At 32.6% G+C, this 22,109-nt stretch overlaps 1 protein-coding gene across 1 annotated transcript; it reads right to left on the reverse strand.

The window, feature by feature from the left end:
- Positions 1-5,230: 5,230 nt before the first annotated feature.
- Positions 5,231-10,497, reverse strand: LOC145945621 (uncharacterized). The gene is made up of 3 exons (XM_083054677.1): positions 9,120-10,497; positions 6,763-9,073; positions 5,231-5,753 (listed from the first exon to the last, which is right to left on the reverse strand). Exons 1-3 carry the CDS (start codon positions 10,495-10,497, stop codon positions 5,231-5,233), a joined length of 4,212 nt encoding a protein of 1,403 aa, XP_082910803.1.
- Positions 10,498-22,109: the final 11,612 nt, after the last annotated feature.

The following is a 22,109-nucleotide window of genomic DNA, read 5'->3' on the forward strand; positions in this document are numbered from 1 at the left end:
AAGCAGTGGTATCAACGCAGAGTACTCTCCCTCTCTCTCTCTCTCCCTCTCTCTCTCTCTCCCTCTCTCTCTCTCTCCCTCTCTCTCTCTCTCTCTCTCTCTCTCTCTCTCTCTCTCTCTCTCTCTCTCTCTCTCTCTCTCTCTCTCTCTCTCTCTCTCTCTACCTAGACTAGAGAAAAAGAAGAGGGCGCTCTCTATTCTTATGAGGCAACCTGCATACACCGGCTATACCCCAGAGACGCCGAGAGCTAGGACTGATTTAGGGCATCTAGGGAATGAGTAGAAGACCCGGGAGTGGGGATTTAGTTACTGATGGTAATTGCTTCGCGCAATTTCCTTAAAGCAGTGGTATCAACGCAGAGTACTATCGATAGTTAATTCATTCTTTAAATACTCGATAATTACATGAATTATTGTAGATATTAAAGCATTAAATAATGGATCTTCTTTATTTAAATACAAGTCGTTCCTTTGGATAGCGGATTCGAATTTTAACGAGATTAAAATTATTTACTTAATTTCCGTGGTTTTTGTTAATTCGACAATCTGTGGGGAGTTAGAAATTATCCAAACAGACGACGAACTGTGTGGTCAATGTCTATAATTCCGTTTTGGACGTCGTCTAACAGCCCGATAATTATGTCGACTATAATGGAGAAGTCGTCGCACGGAAGTCCCGGAATGTCTTCGCTTAGATATTCGAGTAACATCTAGATTGAATTATTTAATATACTGATAATGGTTGTTTTATTTTATATAAAACAAAAATACATATACATCAATTATTCAAATATAATTGGTGTATTCGTCTATTTCTAAAAGATTCTTGGATTTTTAATTGCGAAATTAGATCATCAGATTGAAATTCTTGGAGAGTATTCTTCTCAGGATTTTCCCTAGAATAATATATATATTTTGACACAATTCGAGGTATGAAAATAATTCCGGAGAATAAGCTGATAAGCCTGAGGTGGAGTCTACTGTAGGCGCGGATACTAAATTAGTGGATTCGTTGTTTACACCTTCTGGCAGGCAAAAAAAAATTAGTTTGAGTAGAAGTCCTTAAGCAACGCAATGTGTTAGGCGATAATGAAACTATTTTGCAAGATTTAACACAAGGTTTATTTTTATATGTTTGTCGCTTAAGCCAATGTAAATGAGAAGCGACACGTGAGGAGCGGGTTTTCACGCCGGCTCGATGATTTCGCTTTTTTCGACGGGCGTTTCTGGTTTCCGGGTTGCCCATCTACTAGGGAATTATATGATGATGAAGAGTAATGAATGATTTGTTAAAGGTTAATATAGAACGGAGGAAGGATTTCAAGGTAAAAATATCGATATCAGATCATTTCCATGCTACCCTAAATTCAATTCCAAAGGGGAGGTCGGGGTGATAGAAAATGTCTCCGGGCACAATGAGGGATGCTCATTGTTAGTTGTTTTTTTAATAAAAATTTTTAATGGAATTTGAACATAATAAAATGTTATAATAAAAAATAATTTAGATTTATAATATAGATATTATGTACTGTAGATATTATATATATATGTATTTATATCTGTGAAAATCCAGGGTTGGGAAGTAACGCGTTACTTGTAACGCCGTTACCGTTACAGTTACTTTTTTTTATAAAAATCGTTACTTTTTTTGTTTGTAATGGTAACAGTAACGTCGTTACATTTTTACAATAACGTTTTTACAGTAACGAATTAGCCGTTACTTTTATGGTTACTTTTTAATTCCTTATCTTGCTATATATGCTACATACGTTTGTAATATAGAGACTAGTTTGGAGTTTTTAATTGTAACAGATTATTATATATTTAATATTGATTATTAAATAATATAATTTTACAATTTAATAGTGTTGTGTTATTTGTATTTAATTGCCGAAGAAAGTATTGAAGTAATCGTTGAAGTAAATGTTGAAATAATTATCGAAACAATTGTCGAATCACGACGAGCTGTGTCGGAGCGTAGTATTAGCGAATGAATAAATGTGTTCTGAAATTTATCATCAATACTGAAAATCTATAACATATATGATGTGAATTGTAGATTTTCAATACTGATAGTGAATTTTAGAATGCAACCTTAACATCATCGAATTTTCTATAGCAACGATGAAACAAAATACGTTACTCTGTACATAGTAACATAAATCTTTTTAAATGTGCAAAAAGTTCGAATAAGTGAGTTAAATTATTAATATATTCTTAATAATTATTTTATATATTATAAATTATAAATATGTTTAATATAATTATATATTACAATTATCTTTTATTTTTCAATATATATTTTGAAAAACTTTGTTCTCTATAGCTATACTTCTCTTATATTACATATGTGGTCCAACTTTTATTTTTGTCAAAGAATTACAGTTTATGCGATATATTCCAATATACACACGTTTTTGGTTTAGTTTTAAATAAAGGATTGAAGAAGAAAAAGGAACAAGAATAAAAAGTCATGGATCAACAAAAGGAAAAAAAAAAAAAATGCGAATAAACGTTCGTCTCAGTCCCTCTCTTTTAAAGGATTCCTCTCCTAACAGGTAAATTTATTGATATTTTTACTTTTATTAATATCTTTATTTATGTATTTTCTAATTAATGTTACATTGCTAATTTTATTAATTAGAATCGATTAATAGTTTTTCAGTTTTAGTAATTAAAGTTATTTTTATAATTGCTTTTTCATATAAAAGATTCTTTTTTATAAATTTTTTAAAAATTTGTAATATAATAATCTTTTTTAAATAATATAAATGCAATAGCTTATAACTGCATGACAAAAGTTTTGTAAAATATATTTTGATAAATCATATTATATTCATATATGCTACTCATTTACAGCATACTTAACAAGCAACAGGAAATTTCTGCATTAAATGCAAATAATAATTTGGAAAGTAAGAAACAAGAAAGTACAACTCCAAATCAAAATAATAATGTGGGAACCAACAGACAAGAAATTTCTTTTCGCAATGAAAATGATGAATTGGAGACAATTTGTTTTACATCGGATGAAATGTTAGAATCGGTACAATTCGAAGATTCTACTGTGTGAGTTTATATTTTTAATTTATATTTAATATATTTTAACTTTTTATTTAATTATATAATTATTGTGCAAACTTTTACAATTGTCTTAAATATATTATAACATTAATTAATAGAAGACTTTTTATTAGATTATTTTAAACGAAAATTTTAATAACGAAATAAATATATTTTAATATAATCAATTGTTTTTAAAATTCGCACTATCAGAAATTGTGTAACATATAATTGTCAAAGCTATAATTAAAAAAATATTATAAATGAATGATATTTATTACATTTTTGTTAATAATGTATTGTTTTAGAAAGCACGTTATTGAATACGTAATTTGATTCAAATATCTTTAATTTGTAAATTGTTATAATTTTGATGCACACATATTTATATCAAAATTCATGTTACAATAACTTTAAAATTTTCTTTTTGACTAATTATTAACAGTTGTTGTGATCACATTATGTGTATATATTTGATTCTTTATTAAATAAGAAATAATTATCTATTATTGTAATTAAAAAATATTGTAACGTAATATCTAATATTTTGATTTACAATATTTACAAAATTAATTTACAAAATTTACAATATTTTAATATACAAATTAAAAAGTTATATTATCAAGTTTATTAAAAAAATTTATTTAGAGAAATCGTTGGTTTTATCGATGAAATCGATGGTCCAAAAATAGTTGGCAAATCTCAACAATATCAACTGTTAAAATTTTTGGTTAATAACAATAGCCAACATCGCATTCAGGTAATTGCATGGAACGCAGAAATTGATCGCGTAAAATTTCACATACAACCAAATCGAGTAAGCTATACATTTTTATGTTCTTTAATTTTTATAATATTTTATATTTTTTAAATTAAAATTATTAAAATTATTATACTTATCATTTTATTATAAGGTTTTTTAAAATTTTTTATTCCAATATAGTATATATTACAAAAGAATAGTGTTAGATTAATATTAATTTAATATTTAATTTAATAATACTTATTAATTTTTTAGATTGTGCATATTGACGGAGCCAAGGCTAAGAGAATAAAAATGCTAGAATTTAACAAAGGTACACTCCCATACGAACTAATTATTCGTTTCAACACTGTTATAAATACTTTGGGTAATTTTAATCTTAAAAAAATTATTCAATCGGTGCAACCACAAATGGTGGAATTGCATGACCTATCTGAACATCTTAATTCATGCATTAGTAAGTTTATATGTATATAATACATTATTATAATATGGTTTATTTTATATATATATATATATATATACATATTTATAAACATATGCAAAAATGTACCTACAAATATAACTCTATGTTTTTATATATTTTTGTCGCGGACAATGACTAAATCCGCGAGAGCGTGAAACTCGGAGAGGAACTAGTACTGATCGGGAATAAAGGTAGAGAGAAAATCGGAAAGAAATTGTCGTTAATAGCTTTTCACTAGGTTAGTTTTTATTTTCACAAGAAAAAAGGGTAACACTTCCACTCGAATGTTTGAATCATGCGAACCGGGCGGTGACGAAGAAAAGAAAACGGGAAAGGGTAGACGAACGGATCTTGACTCTGGTCTCTCTTTGCTGCACGCGACGCGACGGAGATCTTCGGGAGAGCCCGGATTCGGGCTCTACGCGACGGAAATCTTGACTCGAGGACGATCGGAAATGCAGCGACCAGATCGCGACCGCGAATAGTTAGGCGTTGATCTTTTCTAAAGAATAGTACGGAGAGCTCTCAACGAATCGATAGATTCACTCTTGTATTCTCGGTTAGACGAACAGCTAAGTGTGTCGATCGGTAGCTCGAATAAGACTGAGACTGGAATTTTGTCATCGACGGCGAAAACGAGCCTTTCAACGCCCATCATACGTGATCGGGGTTGTTTTGATGCGTGATTATCACGTGATCGTCGCGTGAGGATCTCGATGGTCGAGAGAACTCTCCAAACTTTCGGCGATTAACAATAAGCATTGAAAGTCGCGAAATTCTCGTCCGCATTCCGAAACACACCGCCCGCCTCGAATGGTTACATTCGATAACAGAAAGTTATAATATCAATCGGTTACAATCAATAGATTTACAAACGCTAACAAATTTTTTTTTTTGGACAATTTATTACACTAGGTTTTTTTTGTTTGTTTGTTTCGCTATCCATCAGGGGGTCGGACGCCTGATCCGCCCGCCTTGACGGAATCCTCTCCGGTAGCGGTATTAATGTCAACCGGGAGAAAGCACACTTTTAGGGTGCGCTTATATTGAGAGCGCGCAGTCTTCACGGTAACGACACGAGTAAGGCCGTCATCTCCCGGGTGACACGCAATGATGCGGCCTAATTCCCATTGACAAGGGGAAGCCAGCGCGTTTCGTAAGAGTACTAGCTGTCCGACTTTCGCCAATTTTCGTACGACCTTCCACTTTGGTCTTTGCTGCAAGGTGAGCAGATAGTCATGAGACCATGCTTTCCAAAAACTCTCGGTAATTCGTTGCAACAATTGCCATCGTGATAATCGGCTTTCGTCAATTTCGAGAACGCTGGGCTCCGGGGTTGCTAGCAATGGCTCGCCTATGAGAAAGTGCCCGGGAGTTAAGGCTGCGTAATCGTCGAGGCTTTCGGAGATAGGAACGATGGGACGTGAGGCAGGCTTCGACGCGACAAAGTACGGTTGTAAGCTCCTCGAAAGTGAGTGTATAAGCTCCGATACAACGTTTTAGATGATATTTTATGCTCCGCACCGCGGCCTCCCATAATCCCCCGAAATGCGGGGTGGAAGGGGGTATAAATTTCCACGTTACGCCTTCTGAAGATAGTTGGTTGATAAAATCGTGATGTTCATTCGCGTTTTTAACCGCGAGTCTCAACTCGCGGTCAGCCCCTTGGAAGGTGGTTCCGTTGTCGGAGTAGATGGATGTCGGCAATCCGCGGCGCGAGCGAAAACGGTGGAATGCAGCAAGGAAGGCGCTGGTAGAATAATCGCTAACTAGCTCTAAATGTATAGCTTTGGTAGTCATGCAAATAAATACGGAAATATAGCCTTTGTATGATTTATGACCTCGGCCTTTCGTGGTACGAATCGAAACGGGACCAGCGTAATCTACGCCAGTATGAACGAACGCTCGGGTGGAGCGATTCACGCGAACGTGTGGAAGGTCGCCCATGAGCTCGGTGGGGATTGACGCTCTTTCTCGGGTGCAAGCGACGCATTTATACAGGACGGCGCGAACGACGGAACGCGCGCGGAGAATCCAATATTTCTTGCGGAGGAGAGACAGGGTTAACTGGGATCCCGCGTGAAGCGATTTCAGATGCGTTTCGCGAATGATCAATCGTACTAATGGATGATCTTTGAGTACTATCGGGTGGCGGGTAGTTTCAGCAATACTTGCGTTACGAAGTCGGCCTCCGACACGAAGGAGTAGATGATCGTCGAGGTACGGATTTAACGGAAGAAGCGAGCTCGATTTTGGAATCGGAGTAGCATTAGATAGTGACGATAATTCGAGAGGAAAAACATCGGCTTGGATGGATCGTATCCAAAAGGTCTCGGCGGTTGTTAATTCGATTTAATTCAAGAGAACAAGTGAGGCTGATGATTTAGAATTCGTTTCTGATTTTTTTTGACGTGACTGTAACTTATTGATAAATCGTTGTATATATGCTGTCACTCGTAGTAATTTAGACCAAGACGAATAACGGTGCGATAGGTCCCATTGGTTCGTTACTGTCGTCGTATGCGCTGGTTTAGATGTCCGTTCCTCGAGAGTGGTACATGGTGGTTGCGCAATTTCGTTTGGCCATTGCGCTGGTGGTTGAGTGAGCCAAGCAGGGCCTGACCACCACAGATCATGGGAAGGTAGTTCGGCGGGAGATATGCCGCGCGACGCGCAATCGGCGGGATTCTGATTAGTTGACACGTGACGCCACGACGCGGTTGGGACTAACGTATGAATCTCTGCAACGCGGTTAGGGACGAATGTTTTCCAATGAGAGGCGGCCCGATTTAACCAAGCCAAGGTTATAGTAGAGTCGATCCAACACTGAATGGACGGTTTCTTGATTTCCATCGACTCGCAAATGAAATGAAGGAGTCTAGCTAACAATTGAGCCGCGGACAATTCGAGGCGAGGGATACTCATGGTTTTGAGCGGAGCGACTTTAGATTTCGCGGCAAGCATAGTCACTGTCACTGTGCCGTCCATCGCGATTACGCGACTATAGACTACCGCGGCATAAGCTTTTGTTGAAGCGTCGGCGAACCCGTGTAGTTCTTGCTCGAACGAGTGATGGCCACATTGGATCCAGCGAGGAATTGTTATTTTTTTGATCTCCGGGAAGTCTTCATGGTAAGTTTTCCAAATGTTAAATAAATTCGATGGGACTGGTTTATCCCAGTCGCATTTTGACGCCCATAGTTGTTGCATTAGAATTTTCGCACGAATTATGACAGGAGTGGCCCAGCCTAGAGGGTCGAACAGTTTAGCGATGTCCGAGAGAATTCTTCTTTTTGTATCTCCTGGAGTTGTAAGCGTGTTCACCTGGAATTGAAATACGTCGCGATCTGGATTCCAAATGAGTCCAAGCATGTTGAGACGTTCGTCATCGCGTAACTCTCTATTTTGAGCAATGCCGTGAATTTTCGGATCGAGATCGTCGAGGAGATCGCGGGAGTTACTCGCCCATTTACGAAGAGTGAATCCGCCTTTCTTTAAGAGAGATATAACTTGATTACGAGTTTGTCGCGCGAGAATTTTGTCGTCGGATCCGAAGATGAAATCATCTACGTAGATTTGACGGTTGATCACTGTAACGGCTAGTGGGAAGGATGTCCCTTCGTCTACGGTCAGTTGATTCATCACCCTTAATGCTAAATAAGGAGCGGACCCAGTACCGTATGTAACGGTCCGCAAGCGATATTCCTGGATAGGAGAGGCTGGAGTGGGTCGCCAAAGAATTCTTTGGTAATCACAATCGCGTTGGTCAACGAGAATCTGCCGGTACATTTTCTCCACATCAGCGGAGTAAACGTACCGGTATAAACGCCAGTGCAATATAACGGCGGCGAGATCCGTCTGGAGTTTTGGACCAACGTGTAGATGGTCGTTCAGCGAGGTGCCGTTGGTAGTTTGATTCGAGGCGTTAAATACAACGCGAACTCTGGTTGTCGTACTACTGTCACGGACGACGGCGTGATGAGGGATGAAAACAATCTGCGTTGGATCATCAGGTTGTTCGGTGTCTGGTACTCGTTGCATGTATCCGCGATCAACGTAATCCTGGAGGAATTCGTTGTACGTGGCGGCTTTAGAAGGATCCCGTTTCAGACGTTTTTCAGTACGAAGGTATTGTTGAAGAGCTGAGTTTCGAGATTCTCCGATGTTAATGGGAGGCCCGTTTTTAAAGGGCAGTCTAACGATGTATCGGCCTTCGCGGTCGCGAGCGTGCGTATGGAGAAAGTGTTCCTCACACGCTTGATCTTCGAGAGTTAATTTAGACGTACGGGGAACCTCCTCTATCTCCCAGAAGCGTCGAAGAGTCAAATCGAGATCCTCATTCGCGAAGGTATGATGAACTCCGATCGAAGTCTGTTTATCGAATTGAGCCTGTCCGGTCGGCCCGGAAATGATCCATCCAAACACGGTATTTTGCGCTATTGGTTCGTTCGCGGTGCCTTTACGAATACCGTCTAAAATTAGTGAGCCGAAAAGATCGGCTCCGATAATGAGATCGATGGGATCGGATCCTGTAGGATCAGGATCGGCTAATTTGAGACCGCTCAAATGTGACCAGTGGCATTGAGAATTCACTCGAGTAGGCATGTATTGTGTTAGAGACTTTAGAATTAACGCGGTGGTGGAGTAGGCAGGGGTTTCGGAGGCGCTTGGAGTGATCGTGATAACGGCCGCTTGCCGGGCGGAGGTTTGCGTTTCTCCGATGCCTGTTACTTTGATCGACGTTCGTATTTTAGAAATGCGTAATAATTGAGCTAAATTCTCTGTCATAAACGAAGACACGGAACCTCAATTGATCAATCAAAGCACGGACGTTTTGAAAACGACCGTGATTGGAGTAAACTCTTAGTCGAGCAGTCGCAAGGAGAATTTGCTGGGTTGGTAAAGTCGGTTGTGTGGCAATATGGGAAGTGACCACGGAATTCGTCGATTCGATTTGTGAGGTTGGCGAAGACGTCTCATTGTCGAAATGTTTCGAACTTTCAGGAAAGTGAAGTAATGTATGATGCCTTTTTTGACATTGTTTACACGCACGTTGATTCGTACATTCTTTCGCTTGGTGTTTCGAGCTAAAACAATTTATGCATCGTTTGAACTTTCGAATTAATTCATATCGCTGAACCGGTGGTTTATTTAGAAATTCGGGACATTGATACAAAAGATGTTGCGCGGAACACACTTGACACGACAATTTTGTTGCGCTAGCGGTATGTGACGCGATCGCTTTAATTTTTGTTTTTGGTTTCGCTGCTACATCGGTTGATTTTTCGGTTGCGCACGGTACTATTGAATCGAGAGTTCGGATACGTGATTCGATGAACGCATCTATTTCGGTGTACGTAGGATAATCGGTGTTGGAGCCTAATTTGAGCTCCCATGCTTCTCTCGAAAACTTATCGAGTTTTTGAGTTAAGAGAAATACAAGAATATCGCTCCATTGATCGACCGGACGCTTCAAATTTTTTAGTGCAGTTATCGCGGACTTTAGCTTGTCTCGCAATGCTCGCAATTCTTGCGCCGATTTCGCGGTGACGGTAGGCAGTGTGAATAGTTTATTGAGGTGTGTACTAATTAAGCGTCTTTTGTTTTCGTATCGAGACGAGAGTGTTTCCCAAGCAACGGTAAAATTCTCGGACGTTACGGCTAAATGATCGATTGCTGCGCTCGCGTCGCCTTTTAAGCATGAAAATAAATGATGTAATCGTTGAACGTTAGATAAACTAGCTTCGGATATAATCATGGAAGTAAACTTATCGCGGAAGCTCTCCCATTTCTCGTATGATCCGTCAAATTGCGGCAATGTGATCTTCGGTAAGTTGAGCGTCGAGTGAGGCGGAAGGTCGGATGTACGACTTACTTGAGGAGAAAGCGCACCTGGAGAGGGTGGAGCGTCATCGAGAGCTTCGTAGAGATAATCCAACGCAGCGTCGTGGGCGTCCTCGCACTTTGCGAATTCGAGTTTGGCGAAATACGGATGCGATGTGAGGGTAGCGTCGTCGACGAGAACTCGCAGTTTGGCGTCCAATGATCGACACTGTTCAAATCTTTCCTTTGTCATCTCAATTCGAGCTTTAATCAATGCATACGTTTTCTTTTCCGTCTCTAATTTCTTAAAACTCGCAATAGTGTTCGTGATTGACGCAATTACAGAACGTTGCTTGTAAAGCAGCTCTTCGAGGGATGGCATCGTGGTCACAATTAGCACTGTTGAGTTGAAGTATCACTTGACCGGTGTGGGAAATTACCACTTTCAATGTTAATGATTATTCAAACGGAAAGAAAGTCCTCAATCCCGATCCGGCTCGAAGGACCAGAAATGTCGCGGACAATGACTAAATCCGCGAGAGCGTGAAACTCGGAGAGGAACTAGTACTGATCGGGAATAAAGGTAGAGAGAAAATCGGAAAGAAATTGTCGTTAATAGCTTTTCACTAGGTTAGTTTTTATTTTCACAAGAAAAGAGGGTAACATTTCCACTCGAATGTTTGAATCATGCAAACCGGGCGGTGACGAAGAAAAGAAAACGGGAAAGGGTAGACGAACGGATCTTGACTCTGGTCTCTCTTTGCTGCACGCGACGCGACGGAGATCTTCGGGAGAGCCCGGATTCGGGCTCTACGCGACGGAAATCTTGACTCGAGGACGATCGGAAATGCAGCGACCAGATCGCGACCGCGAATAGTTAGGCGTTGATCTTTTCTAAAGAATAGTACGGAGAGCTCTCAACGAATCGATAGATTCACTCTTGTATTCTCGGTTAGACGAACAGCTAAGTGTGTCGATCGGTGGCTCGAATAAGACTGAGACTGGAATTTTGTCATCGACGGCGAAAACGAGCCTTTCAACGCCCATCATACGTGATCGGGGTTGTTTTGATGCGTGATTATCACGTGATCGTCGCGTGAGGATCTCGATGGTCGAGAGAACTCTCCAAACTTTCGGCGATTAACAATAAGCATTGAAAGTCGCGAAATTCTCGTCCGCATTCCGAAACAATTTTGTATATATCTTTTTTATTTTTATACTATTTATTAATTTTTATAATTTTTTATAATTTTAATTTTATATTATATAATTATGGGATTATATTTTCTATAAATCATTGTTACAGTTTTGTGATAAACTAAAAATTAATAAAGTTAATAAAATCTATTTTAGTTACACGTGGATACATCAAGACAAATTTTAATAAGTTTTCAAACAGTTTTAAGACGATAGGTAGCGGTTCTATTACGGATAAAACACATAAATTGGAGATACAGATAACTAATTATGATGATGATGTTTTTTTAGATAAGGGACAATTCGTTGAAATTAAAGGATATGTAAAAATTATGAGTAAGCTGTATAAATAATTTTTGAAATTTCGAAAAATATAATAATTGTGACTATCACTTATATTATAATTTTGTTATTTAGATGACGTATTTTACTTAGAAGTTGAGAAATCGTCTGATATACAGCAAATAGGAGAGGAAAAATTATCCTTTCAACAATTGTTGTTGGGTACAAAACTGATTATGAAAAAAATATCGAATGAAGATAATTTAGGATTACCACCTTGTAAAATTATTCGGAAATAATAATCATAAGGTTTTTTTTTATTTTAATAAATAATATATAATATTTCTAACACTTAAAATTTTTTTTTTTTTATTTGTTCACAGTATTTGGCTATAATTAGTTTTACTTTCATGTTAATTAGCGAAATTATTTTACGTACTGTTCTAGGGGTGCTATATATATAGTATCTGATTTAATTTTTTTTCGAACTTTAACAATAATAAAATATAATAATAATATTTTAAAGATATTTATATATAATATATAAATAATTAAAATATTTAATAAATAGAAAGATGTCATAATTCATTGTATAAATGATAATTTTTTTAATATAATGAATTTTTTTTAATAATACAATGTAAATTATTAGCAATAAATTCAAGGTTATTTCCTTAGCTCGTGTATTGCAAAGCAAATATAAGAACAATTGTAAAGTAAAAGGCGTATTGAACGAGCAAATAAATGGATATATGATAGTCAAAATATAGAATAATACAATGTAATATAATATAATTGATTAAATAAAATAAAATTTTATTTAGAATATATTAATAAGCAAATTGCATTAAGGCAGTCCTGTAATTAATAGAATTTTTTGCACTTTAATATTGTATATATATTACATATGGAGTTGTATGATTTCATATTTGTAGAAATAAAGAGATCTTATTCATTTTTATTTTTAGTTTAAGAAAAAGTCTTTGCATCATAATATTCAAATTCTATGGTTGAAGCGTTAATTTTAATGCGGTCGAAAGATCGAGTACAAATTCTCTTAGAGAATAAAAATATGAAAATTGGAGAAATCTTTTTCTTTTTTTTCATAAATTTCTGCATAATTGTATTTCATTCTATTTTATTTATTAAATTTCATAACATTTATATTAAATGTATCTTTAATATAATATATATATTATTATATGATCAATGAACAGACAAACTCTCATTTGGTCCCTGAGTAAATACAATTATATAAATGTATTACTTTTTTTTGATATATTTATATTTTGTTATTTGCTGTATTGTAAGTTTTTACTTAAATTTTTTTTAAGTTGTCTACAGTTTATCTTTTCTGGTTGTGTTGGTTTTTTAATTTTTTATCTAAAGTATACAATATATGTTCGATCTTTCGCTTATATTAGAACCAACCCTCGATCCATAGAACTCGCATATTAAAAGGTGATGACTTTTTCTTAAAATGAAAACTTATATATATTAGTCAATTTAATTAAATAAATTAAACAGAATAAAATATAGAATAAATGTACAGTAAATAATCTAAAAAAAAAACACAGACTAAATATGCAGTAAATTATAAAAAAAAAAAAAAAAAAAAATTCTCCAATTTTCACATTTTTATTTTTGTCATACATCTGACATACATGCAAAATATGAATGACAATTAAATGACTTATCCTGTAGTTTGAAATGTAATCTAAGAGTATTTGTACTCGATCTTTCGACCGCATGAAAACTAACGCTTGAACCATGGAAGTTGAATATTATCACAAACACAAGTTCTCTTTCATCTCGACAAGTATAATAATTTTATGGTCGTGAAAACGTGAAATGTTGTGTGAATCAATTTAATAAATATTAATTTGGCCAGTGTTGGTCGGAAAAAACTTCCTTTGGATTTTTATTTACTGGCGACTTTTATAATTTTGACTATTTATTTGAATATTATGTTGTGAAAACTTTTCCTGAAAATAAAAATGATTATGAATAAGATCTCTGTATTCTTTCAAATATATAATCATGTAACTCTATATGTAATATATATAATATTAAAGTACAAAAAATCTTATAAATTGCGGTAATGCAATTTGCTTACAATAAAATTCTACATAAAATTTTATTTTATTCTATCAAATACATCATATTATATTACATTATTTAAAAAAAATAAATTATATTAAAAATATCATCATTTATTTAACAAATTGTAATATTTCTTTATTTGTTAGATATTTTGATTATTTATTTATTATATACAAATTATATACAAATATTATTGAAATATTTATTATATTTTACTTAATGTTATAATTCGAAAAAAAATGTAAGCTGGACACTATATATAGTACCCTTAGAGCATATAAGCATAGAGAAAGAATACATGGTTTGAAAATATCCATATCTGTGCTAGAAAAAAAGATATAAGTTCCTATCCGTCTTCTGTATGTAAGCGTTGTTTCTAATCAACAATTATAATTGCTATGCAGAGCAGTTATTATGTATATATTCGGAAACGTTTCCGATTGGAATAATTTTGTTTTTTCCTAGAAAATATAAGAAATCTAATGAAAAATAAATTCCTATCGGAAACGTTTCCGAAAATACATAATACATAATATAAATACATAATAGCTGCCCAGTTATTATCTATTTTAAATAAGAAATTTTGAGTTGTTAATATTCATGTCTACCAATTTAGTGCACGTTTATAGAGGACGAATAGAAATTACTATACTTTTTCTTCCGCACAGATTTTAGGGATAAATTTGTTTCCAAAAAAATATATTCTCCCTTCATGTTTATATGCTGGTTATCTCGCGTGTATTATTCGCGACTTACTTCATGCGTATCATAGTATTGAGCAAAAAATTCTGACAATTTTGTTTTCGTATAAAGAAGATAAAATTAAAGAAGAGAATAAGTAGAAAGTTTTATTTGATAGAAAAATTGAGAAAACGTCAAAAAGATAAAGATCAAAAGAAAAAAAAATATAGAAATTAAATATATAGGAAAATTGAAAAAGAAAAGAAGAAGGAACGATAAAGAACGAGGTATATATATATATATATATATATATATATATATATATATATATATGTATATATGTGTGTATATATTGCCAAAATATTTAAATTTATATATTAGATTACTGTTTTGTACAATGTTTAAAAATGTATGTGTTATATATCTTCTACTTAATTTAAAGTTTAAGAAAATAAAGAAGAAAAATAAAAATAACAAAGAATTTTATTCAATAGAAAGTGAGAATAAGGCGCTAAAAAAATAAAGAGAAAAGGAGAAAAAATATAGATATATGAAAAAGAAAGCAAGAAAAAAGAGAAAACGATAAAAAATAAGGTATACATATATCTGTTACGAATACATTTAAATTTATATTTATAAGATTGCTTCTTTGTACTCGTTTAAAAATTTATATATTATGTATTTCTCATGCTTAAAGTTTCAAAGTTTAAGAAGCAAAGAAAGAAAGAAGAAGAAAATTTTGTTCAATAGAAAGTGAAAAGATAATAAAAAAAATAGGGATAGAAAAAGAACAAAATAGAAAAAGAAGAAAGGAAGAAAAGAGAAAAAGAAACAATAAAGAGAGGTATATATTACAAAAATATTTAAATTTATATTAGTTTATCCACATAGTACGTAAATGTCCAAAAGAAAGTAAATTTTTAGTATAAAATTTTTCAATTTCGAAGGATATAGTAGCAGGATAGAGAGTCAATGAAAAAATAATTAAAAATATTTTATATCTTATTCTTTTTTTATTTTAGTTTGAAGTGATATCGAAATCTATTGTTTGCTTTTTATAACCATTTAGAAAATTTATTGCTTTAATTATAATATGTCGAGGAATTATATAAATTTAAGTTTTTTAAAAAATTTGTTTTAAAAAATTATGAAAAAATTTAATATATTTTAAATATATTTAATTAAAATAATATAAAATTATTAATTATAATATATTAATATACACAAATATAAAATGTAATATTATTTTCAATATTGATTATCTTTTAAGGAAGAAATTAATTAATATTAAAAATAATAAAAAAAAATATATTTTGCAAAAATCTTGCTAAAAAGATAACTAAAAAGAGATCTTTTTGTCACCTTTTAGTTTTACATACTATCTGAGTATGTTTTCATGTATGTTTAAAAATTTTTGTTATGTATTTCATGTTGAAATTAATTATATTGTTTATTATTAAATTATTATTAATTTATTTAAGAAATTAATTATAAATAAAATTATATTATTTTTAATAATGAAATTATTAAAAATTATTATAATTTTAATAACATTTTTTTAAAAGATAATATGTCAATTTTTACAATAATTGTATCCGATAGATTTTGCACTGAGATTTTATACTGGAAAAAATGTGTAATTTTTCAAGATTTATATGTAGAAAAAACTAATGAATGTACATAGTTTCAACGATTTTATTTTTTTCCTTATAAGCAAAGATATGAACTTTATGAACACCCTATGTATATACATATTAGGTTGTTTGGAAAGTAATTTTGTTTTTTTTTTTTGCATGAAAATGTATATTTTTTTATGGTCAAATTCGATAAATTTAATATTTTTGCAATTTCTCGTGTTGTTATATGATGATTTGCGTCCACCAATGCCTTTATTTAATTTTCATCAACTTCTGGCTTTCCAGAACGTGGATTTTTGCGACATATAGCTCGATTAATTTTTGCATTTATAGCTTAAACGTTTTTCGCGAAAATTAATCGAACTATAAGTCGTAGAGCATTTTTTTCAAAGCGTTTGAAAGGTCTTTTCAAGCTCTACAAAATAGGTCCAAGAAAAATGTTCTGCGACCTATAGCTCGATTAATTTTTGCATTTAAAGCTTAAACGTTTTTCGCGAAAATTAATCGAGCTATAAGTCGTAAAGCATTTTTCTTGAAAGCGTTTGAAAGGTCTTTTCAAGCCCTACAAAATGCGTCCAAGAAGAATGTATTCTACGACCTATAGCTCGATTAATTTTTGCATTTAAAGCTTAAACGTACCGCGTAAACTTATATTACGTATATTAAATAAAAAAATAAGTACGCTGATATCTTATTTAAAGGAAATTATTGTATTAACATTGTGTTTTAAAATATGACTCGTCCTTAAATATTAATTATTGAAGCTTAATGGCTGCGCGCGCTCTGCGTCGCATAATTAAATTATGTAAATTAAATAAATAAATTAGTACGCTGATGTCTTATGTGTACGGAAAGATTCGGCAGACAATATGCTTTCGAAATGTGCAAGCGATTAATTTATGGCTCGTCTTTAACTATTAATTACCGAACAAAATTACCGAACCTTTACAAAATTTAATTATGCGACGCAGAGTGCACACAGAGATTAAGCATCGGTAAATAATATTTAAAAACAAGCCATAAATTAATCGCTTGCATATTTCGAAAATATATTGTCTGCCGAATCTTACTGTTCTAAGTAGACTACAGCGTACTAATTGTTTTATTTAATTTACATAATTTAATTATGAGGCGCAGAGCGCGCGCTGCGATTAAGAGATTCGGTAATTAATATTTAAAGACGAGCCATAAATTAATCGTTTGCACATTTCGAAAGCATATTGTCTGCCGAATCTTTTCGTACACATAAAACATCAGCATAATAATTTATGGCTCGTCTTTAAATATTAATTACCAAAGCTTAATCGCCGCGCGCGCTTACAGTGTCACATAATTAAATTATGTAAATTAAATGAAACAATTAGTACGCTGATGTCTAATTGGTACGGAAAAATTCGGCAGACAATATGCTTTCGAAATGTGCAAGCAATTAATTTATGGCTTATCTTTAACTATTAATTACTGAATTTTTATTTAATTTAATTATGCGACGCAGAGTTAGCGCGACGATTAAGCTTCAGTAATTAATATTTAAGACTAGCCCTAAATTAATCGCTTGCATATTTCGAAAACATATTGTTTGCCGAATCTTACTGTTCTAAGTAGACTACAGTGTACTAATTGTTTCATTTAATTTACATAATTTAATTATGAGACGCAAAGCGCGCGCGGCGATTAAGAGATTTGGTAATTAATATTTAAAGACGAGCCATAAATTAATCGTTTGCAAAATTCGAAAGCATATTATCTGCCGAATCTTTTCGTACACATAAGACATCAGCGTAATAATTTTTTCATTTAATTTACATAGTTTAATTGTCTCGCGCACTTTGCGTCGCATAATTAAATTATGTAAATTAAATGAATCAATTAGTACGCTGATGTCTGCTTAGAAAAGAAAGATTCGGCAGACAATATGCTTTCGAAATGTGCAAGCGATTAATTTATGGTCATTTCGATTTTAAAGATGTACCACGTTTGGAAGACCAGAGGCCGTAAAAAAATATTTATGTAATGATGTGTGATACACAATATATCACTTTATATTGTGATATTAAATTGAAATTTTAATTATTTTAATTATACTTTTATTATTTAATTATTTGATTATTTCATTATCTTATTATTTATTACTTATAAGTTGAATTTTATGTACAAAAACTTAAATAAAAGATTTATTATCATTTTTATTTGAAATTTATATATATTTTATTACATTTTATTATATTATTAGTTTTAATTGATATTATCTAAATAATAATTATGCCTCGAAGAAAGATAGTTCAATCTGTTGAAGAAGAAGAGGACGTAACAAACGAGATCAACGTAACAAACGAGAAAGAAAGGCAAAATATCAGGCTGAAAGACGAGAAAAAAAGCGAAAAATGCTTAAGAAAAATTCTCAATCTTTATCAAATGATGAAATTTGCTCAAATATAACACAAACTTCTGTAAATTTTTCAAAAAATGTAGTAATAGATTTTCAAACTTCTACTTTACTTACAGACGTAATATATTCAGCAAATGAAACAGTTACTACTGCGTCACAAGCAATTAATACATCAATTATTACAAATGTTCCTATGATAAAAAATAATAATGAAGTTAGTATAATAAATAATAACATAAAGTTATTTAATATTAACGATGATATTAATATAATTAGAAATGTTCATAACCTTAATATAGAAACTCCATTAAATAGCAATAATATTTGTTCAATACCTAGCACATCAAATAGATTAATAAACTTAAATGATAATAGGATTGAAAATTATATTAATTTACAGAAAATACCATCACAAAATGATATAATAAATGATAATAATAAAAGTAAACAAATAAGGTGGTACGAAAGAAATCGAGCTTTAAAAAAAGGATATACGGATATTAATCACATTATTCAATTAGAAAATATTGTAGAACATTATATAGGAGAAATGAATTTATATTGCGAACATTGTGGTGCGAAACATTTTAATTCTGAAAAAGTAGCTAATAAAGGAAACTCATTTAACGATTGTTGTAGCCATGGGACTATATTGAGTTAAATCCTTTACCTCAACCTCCGTATGAACTTTATAAATTATTTACTGGAAATCATCCAAAATCAAATCATTTTTATAACCGTATTCGTGGTTACAATAATACATTTTCATTCGCATCGTTTAATGCAAACATAGCAGATTTTAGTGCGCAAAGATGTGGACCTTATTGTTTTAAAATTCAAGGACAAATCTATTATCAAATTAATACCGCGTTGTATCCGGCATCTAACGAAACACCGAGTTATGGACAACTCTTTATTGTGGATAGTAATGAAGCAACAGAATGTCGATTACATCAAAATTCGAATCTTGATCAAGAAATTTTACATTTAATAGATAATATAATGCGTACAAATAACATTTTTGCACAATCTTATCAAATGATACACGAAGAAATTCAAATGCAACAGCAAACATCTGATAACAATATACGTGAATTACAATTAGGATTTTTAACTAAAAAGGGCATCGATCGTGGCCGATACAATGTACAAAAGATAAATGAAGTTGCAGCTGTTTTTTCTACTACAGCAGATGGTGAAATTCCTGAAACCTATGTAACAATTTATAATAAAAGTACTAAAACATTAAAACAAGTCAGTACGATGGATCCAAATGTAGAACCATGGATTTATCCATTATATTATCCATACCATGGTGGAAAGAGAAAAGGTGAAACATTGCGCATAATGGCGGCATGTGAGGCGGGACCGAAATTTCAACCAATGAAATGTTACCCATTTGGCAACGCGCGTATTTCAAACGTTAATGACTAATCAGAAATAAAAACACAGTATTTGGTCATTTGTTCCTCGATACAGTTTGACTGAAAATGTACCTCGCATATTCTTTCTGAAAGCAATTTCAATAAAAATTATTATATTAAAAAATTTAGGTTATGAGCAATGTATGTTACAAACATAATTTAATTCAGTTTTACCATCTTTATTCTTGTATTCTTTATCTTTCTGACAAGCTTCCAACCATTTCAATCGCAAATCTGGATCTTGGGGAAATGTATAAAACATTACATTCTTATTAAAAACGTGAGACGTCCGATTTTTGCAATTTTTAACGTGACACTTCGGCATGATGCCCTTTAATTTGACGCTCATTGCAGCAATATACATGTATCAATCATATGATTTTGCCGAATGGGTAAAATCTAATTGGTTGACTACCTCCCACTACTTTCGAACGACTGCGCATCCACCGGAATGTTTCACCTTTTCTCTTTCCACCATGATCCATACGGTAATCAAGGTTGGCATGATAATTTACAACGCAGAAATAGTAATAAACGAATAAGTAGAGCTGCATACGTAAAATATCGAATAGCTATACGTGATAATTTTAATATTTTCATTATGGGAAGACGATTATTTCAACAATGGCTGGTAGATAGTTATATAAAAATTGAAAAAGACCGAATTAATTATTGTAAACAGAATCAAAAACAATTGCGAGCTGAGACTTATCAAGGATTAATTGATTATTTAGCAAACACCGCCAATAATAACGATGCTCACATTGGAAAAATGATTATACTTCCATCGACATTTGTGGGTTCACCGCGTAATATGTTGCAACATTATCAAGATGCGATGGCTATTGTTCGGAAATATGGAAAACCAGATATCTTTGTTACTATGACTTGTAATCCAAATTGGCGCGAAATTAAAGAAAATTTACTTCCAAATCAACAACCTGCAGATAGGCCAGATATATGTGCTCGGGTATTTAATATAAAAAAAAATTATTTAATTGATGTTATTGTTAGACAAAAATTTTTTGGTGAAGTTTTAGCATACGTTTATGTAATAGAATTTCAAAAACGTGGATTACCACATATACATTTATTGATTACATTAAAACAGAATTGTAAGATATCAAATTCTGAAATAGTTGATAAATTTATTTCTGCAGAAATTCCTGATCCTAATGAAAATGAAAGTTTACATAATGTTGTAATGAAACATATGATTCATGGGCCATGTGGAAATTGGTGTTTGATAAATGATAAATGTTCGAAACATTTTCCAAAACCATTTCGACCTGAAACAACTATGGATGAAGATGGTTATCCACAATATCGTCGAAGAAATAATGGATTGCTGTACGAAAGACCTAGACGATATGTTGTTGATAATCGATACGTTGTTCCATTTAATCCAACGCTCTTACTTTTATTTAATAGTCATATTAATATTGAAATAGTATCGAGTATACAATCTGTGAAATATTTATATAAATACATTTATAAAGGCCATGATGCTGCGTCTGTATTTATTGGAGAAAATGTAGATAAAACAATAAACCATGATGAAATCCAAGATTTTATCGAAGCTCGATATGTCGGACCCGTGGAAGCATGTTGGCGTATCTTAAGCAAACCTTTGCAAGAAAAAAGTCACGCTATATTTCGTTTACCAGTTCATTTACCAAATGAACATAATGTTATAATCGATGATAATATTAATAATGATGCGATAAGATTTGCTGTAGAACGAGTAACAATGTTATTAGATTATTTTCAGTTAAATGCTCGAGATGAGGAAGCAAAACAATATTTATACAGTGATATTCCATCTCATTATGTATATTAAAAAATTACAATTAACGGCAGAACTATTAATCGTTGGGAGAAACGTCAAAGATATTTTAATTGTATTGGTCGTATGTATTCCGTTAGCCCATCTCAAGTAGAATTGTTTCATTTACGTATACATTTACTACATGTTAAAGGAACTACAAGTTTTCAAGAATTAAGAACAGTTAATAACGAGATACATCAAACTTTTACTGCTGCATGTTTAGCATTAGGACTCATAGAAGATGATAAAGAATGGTATCGTGCAATGAATGAAGCAAAAGTTTGGATGATGCCAAGACGACTTCGTAATTTATTCGTACGAATTTTGATTCATTGTCAACCAGTTCATCCGAAAAAGTTATGGGATGAGTTTAAAAAAGATATGTCGGAAGATTATACAAGACGATTTGGACCTATAATGGGAATAAAGAAAGCTTATAATTATATTATTAAT

Source organism: Prenolepis imparis, unplaced genomic scaffold (genome assembly GCF_030444845.1).
Source record: "Prenolepis imparis isolate NDT839.2.m4 unplaced genomic scaffold, iyPreImpa1.0 SCAF_14, whole genome shotgun sequence".
In the NCBI taxonomy this organism is placed as follows: Eukaryota; Metazoa; Arthropoda; class Insecta; order Hymenoptera; family Formicidae; genus Prenolepis; species Prenolepis imparis.

Bases quoted from the DNA above. Each gene is read 5' to 3' on its own strand.
- LOC145945621 (XM_083054677.1), bottom strand. From the start codon at position 10,497: ATGCCATCCCTCGAAGAGCTGCTTTACAAGCAACGTTCTGTAATTGCG. The intron at 9,074-9,119 runs GTGCTTTGATTG...CGTTTATGACAG, and splicing joins CGGTCGTTTTCAAAACGTCC to AGAATTTAGCTCAATTATTA. The intron at 5,754-6,762 runs GTCTAAATTACT...ACTTTCGAGGAG, and splicing joins TCGCACCGTTATTCGTCTTG to CTTACAACCGTACTTTGTCG.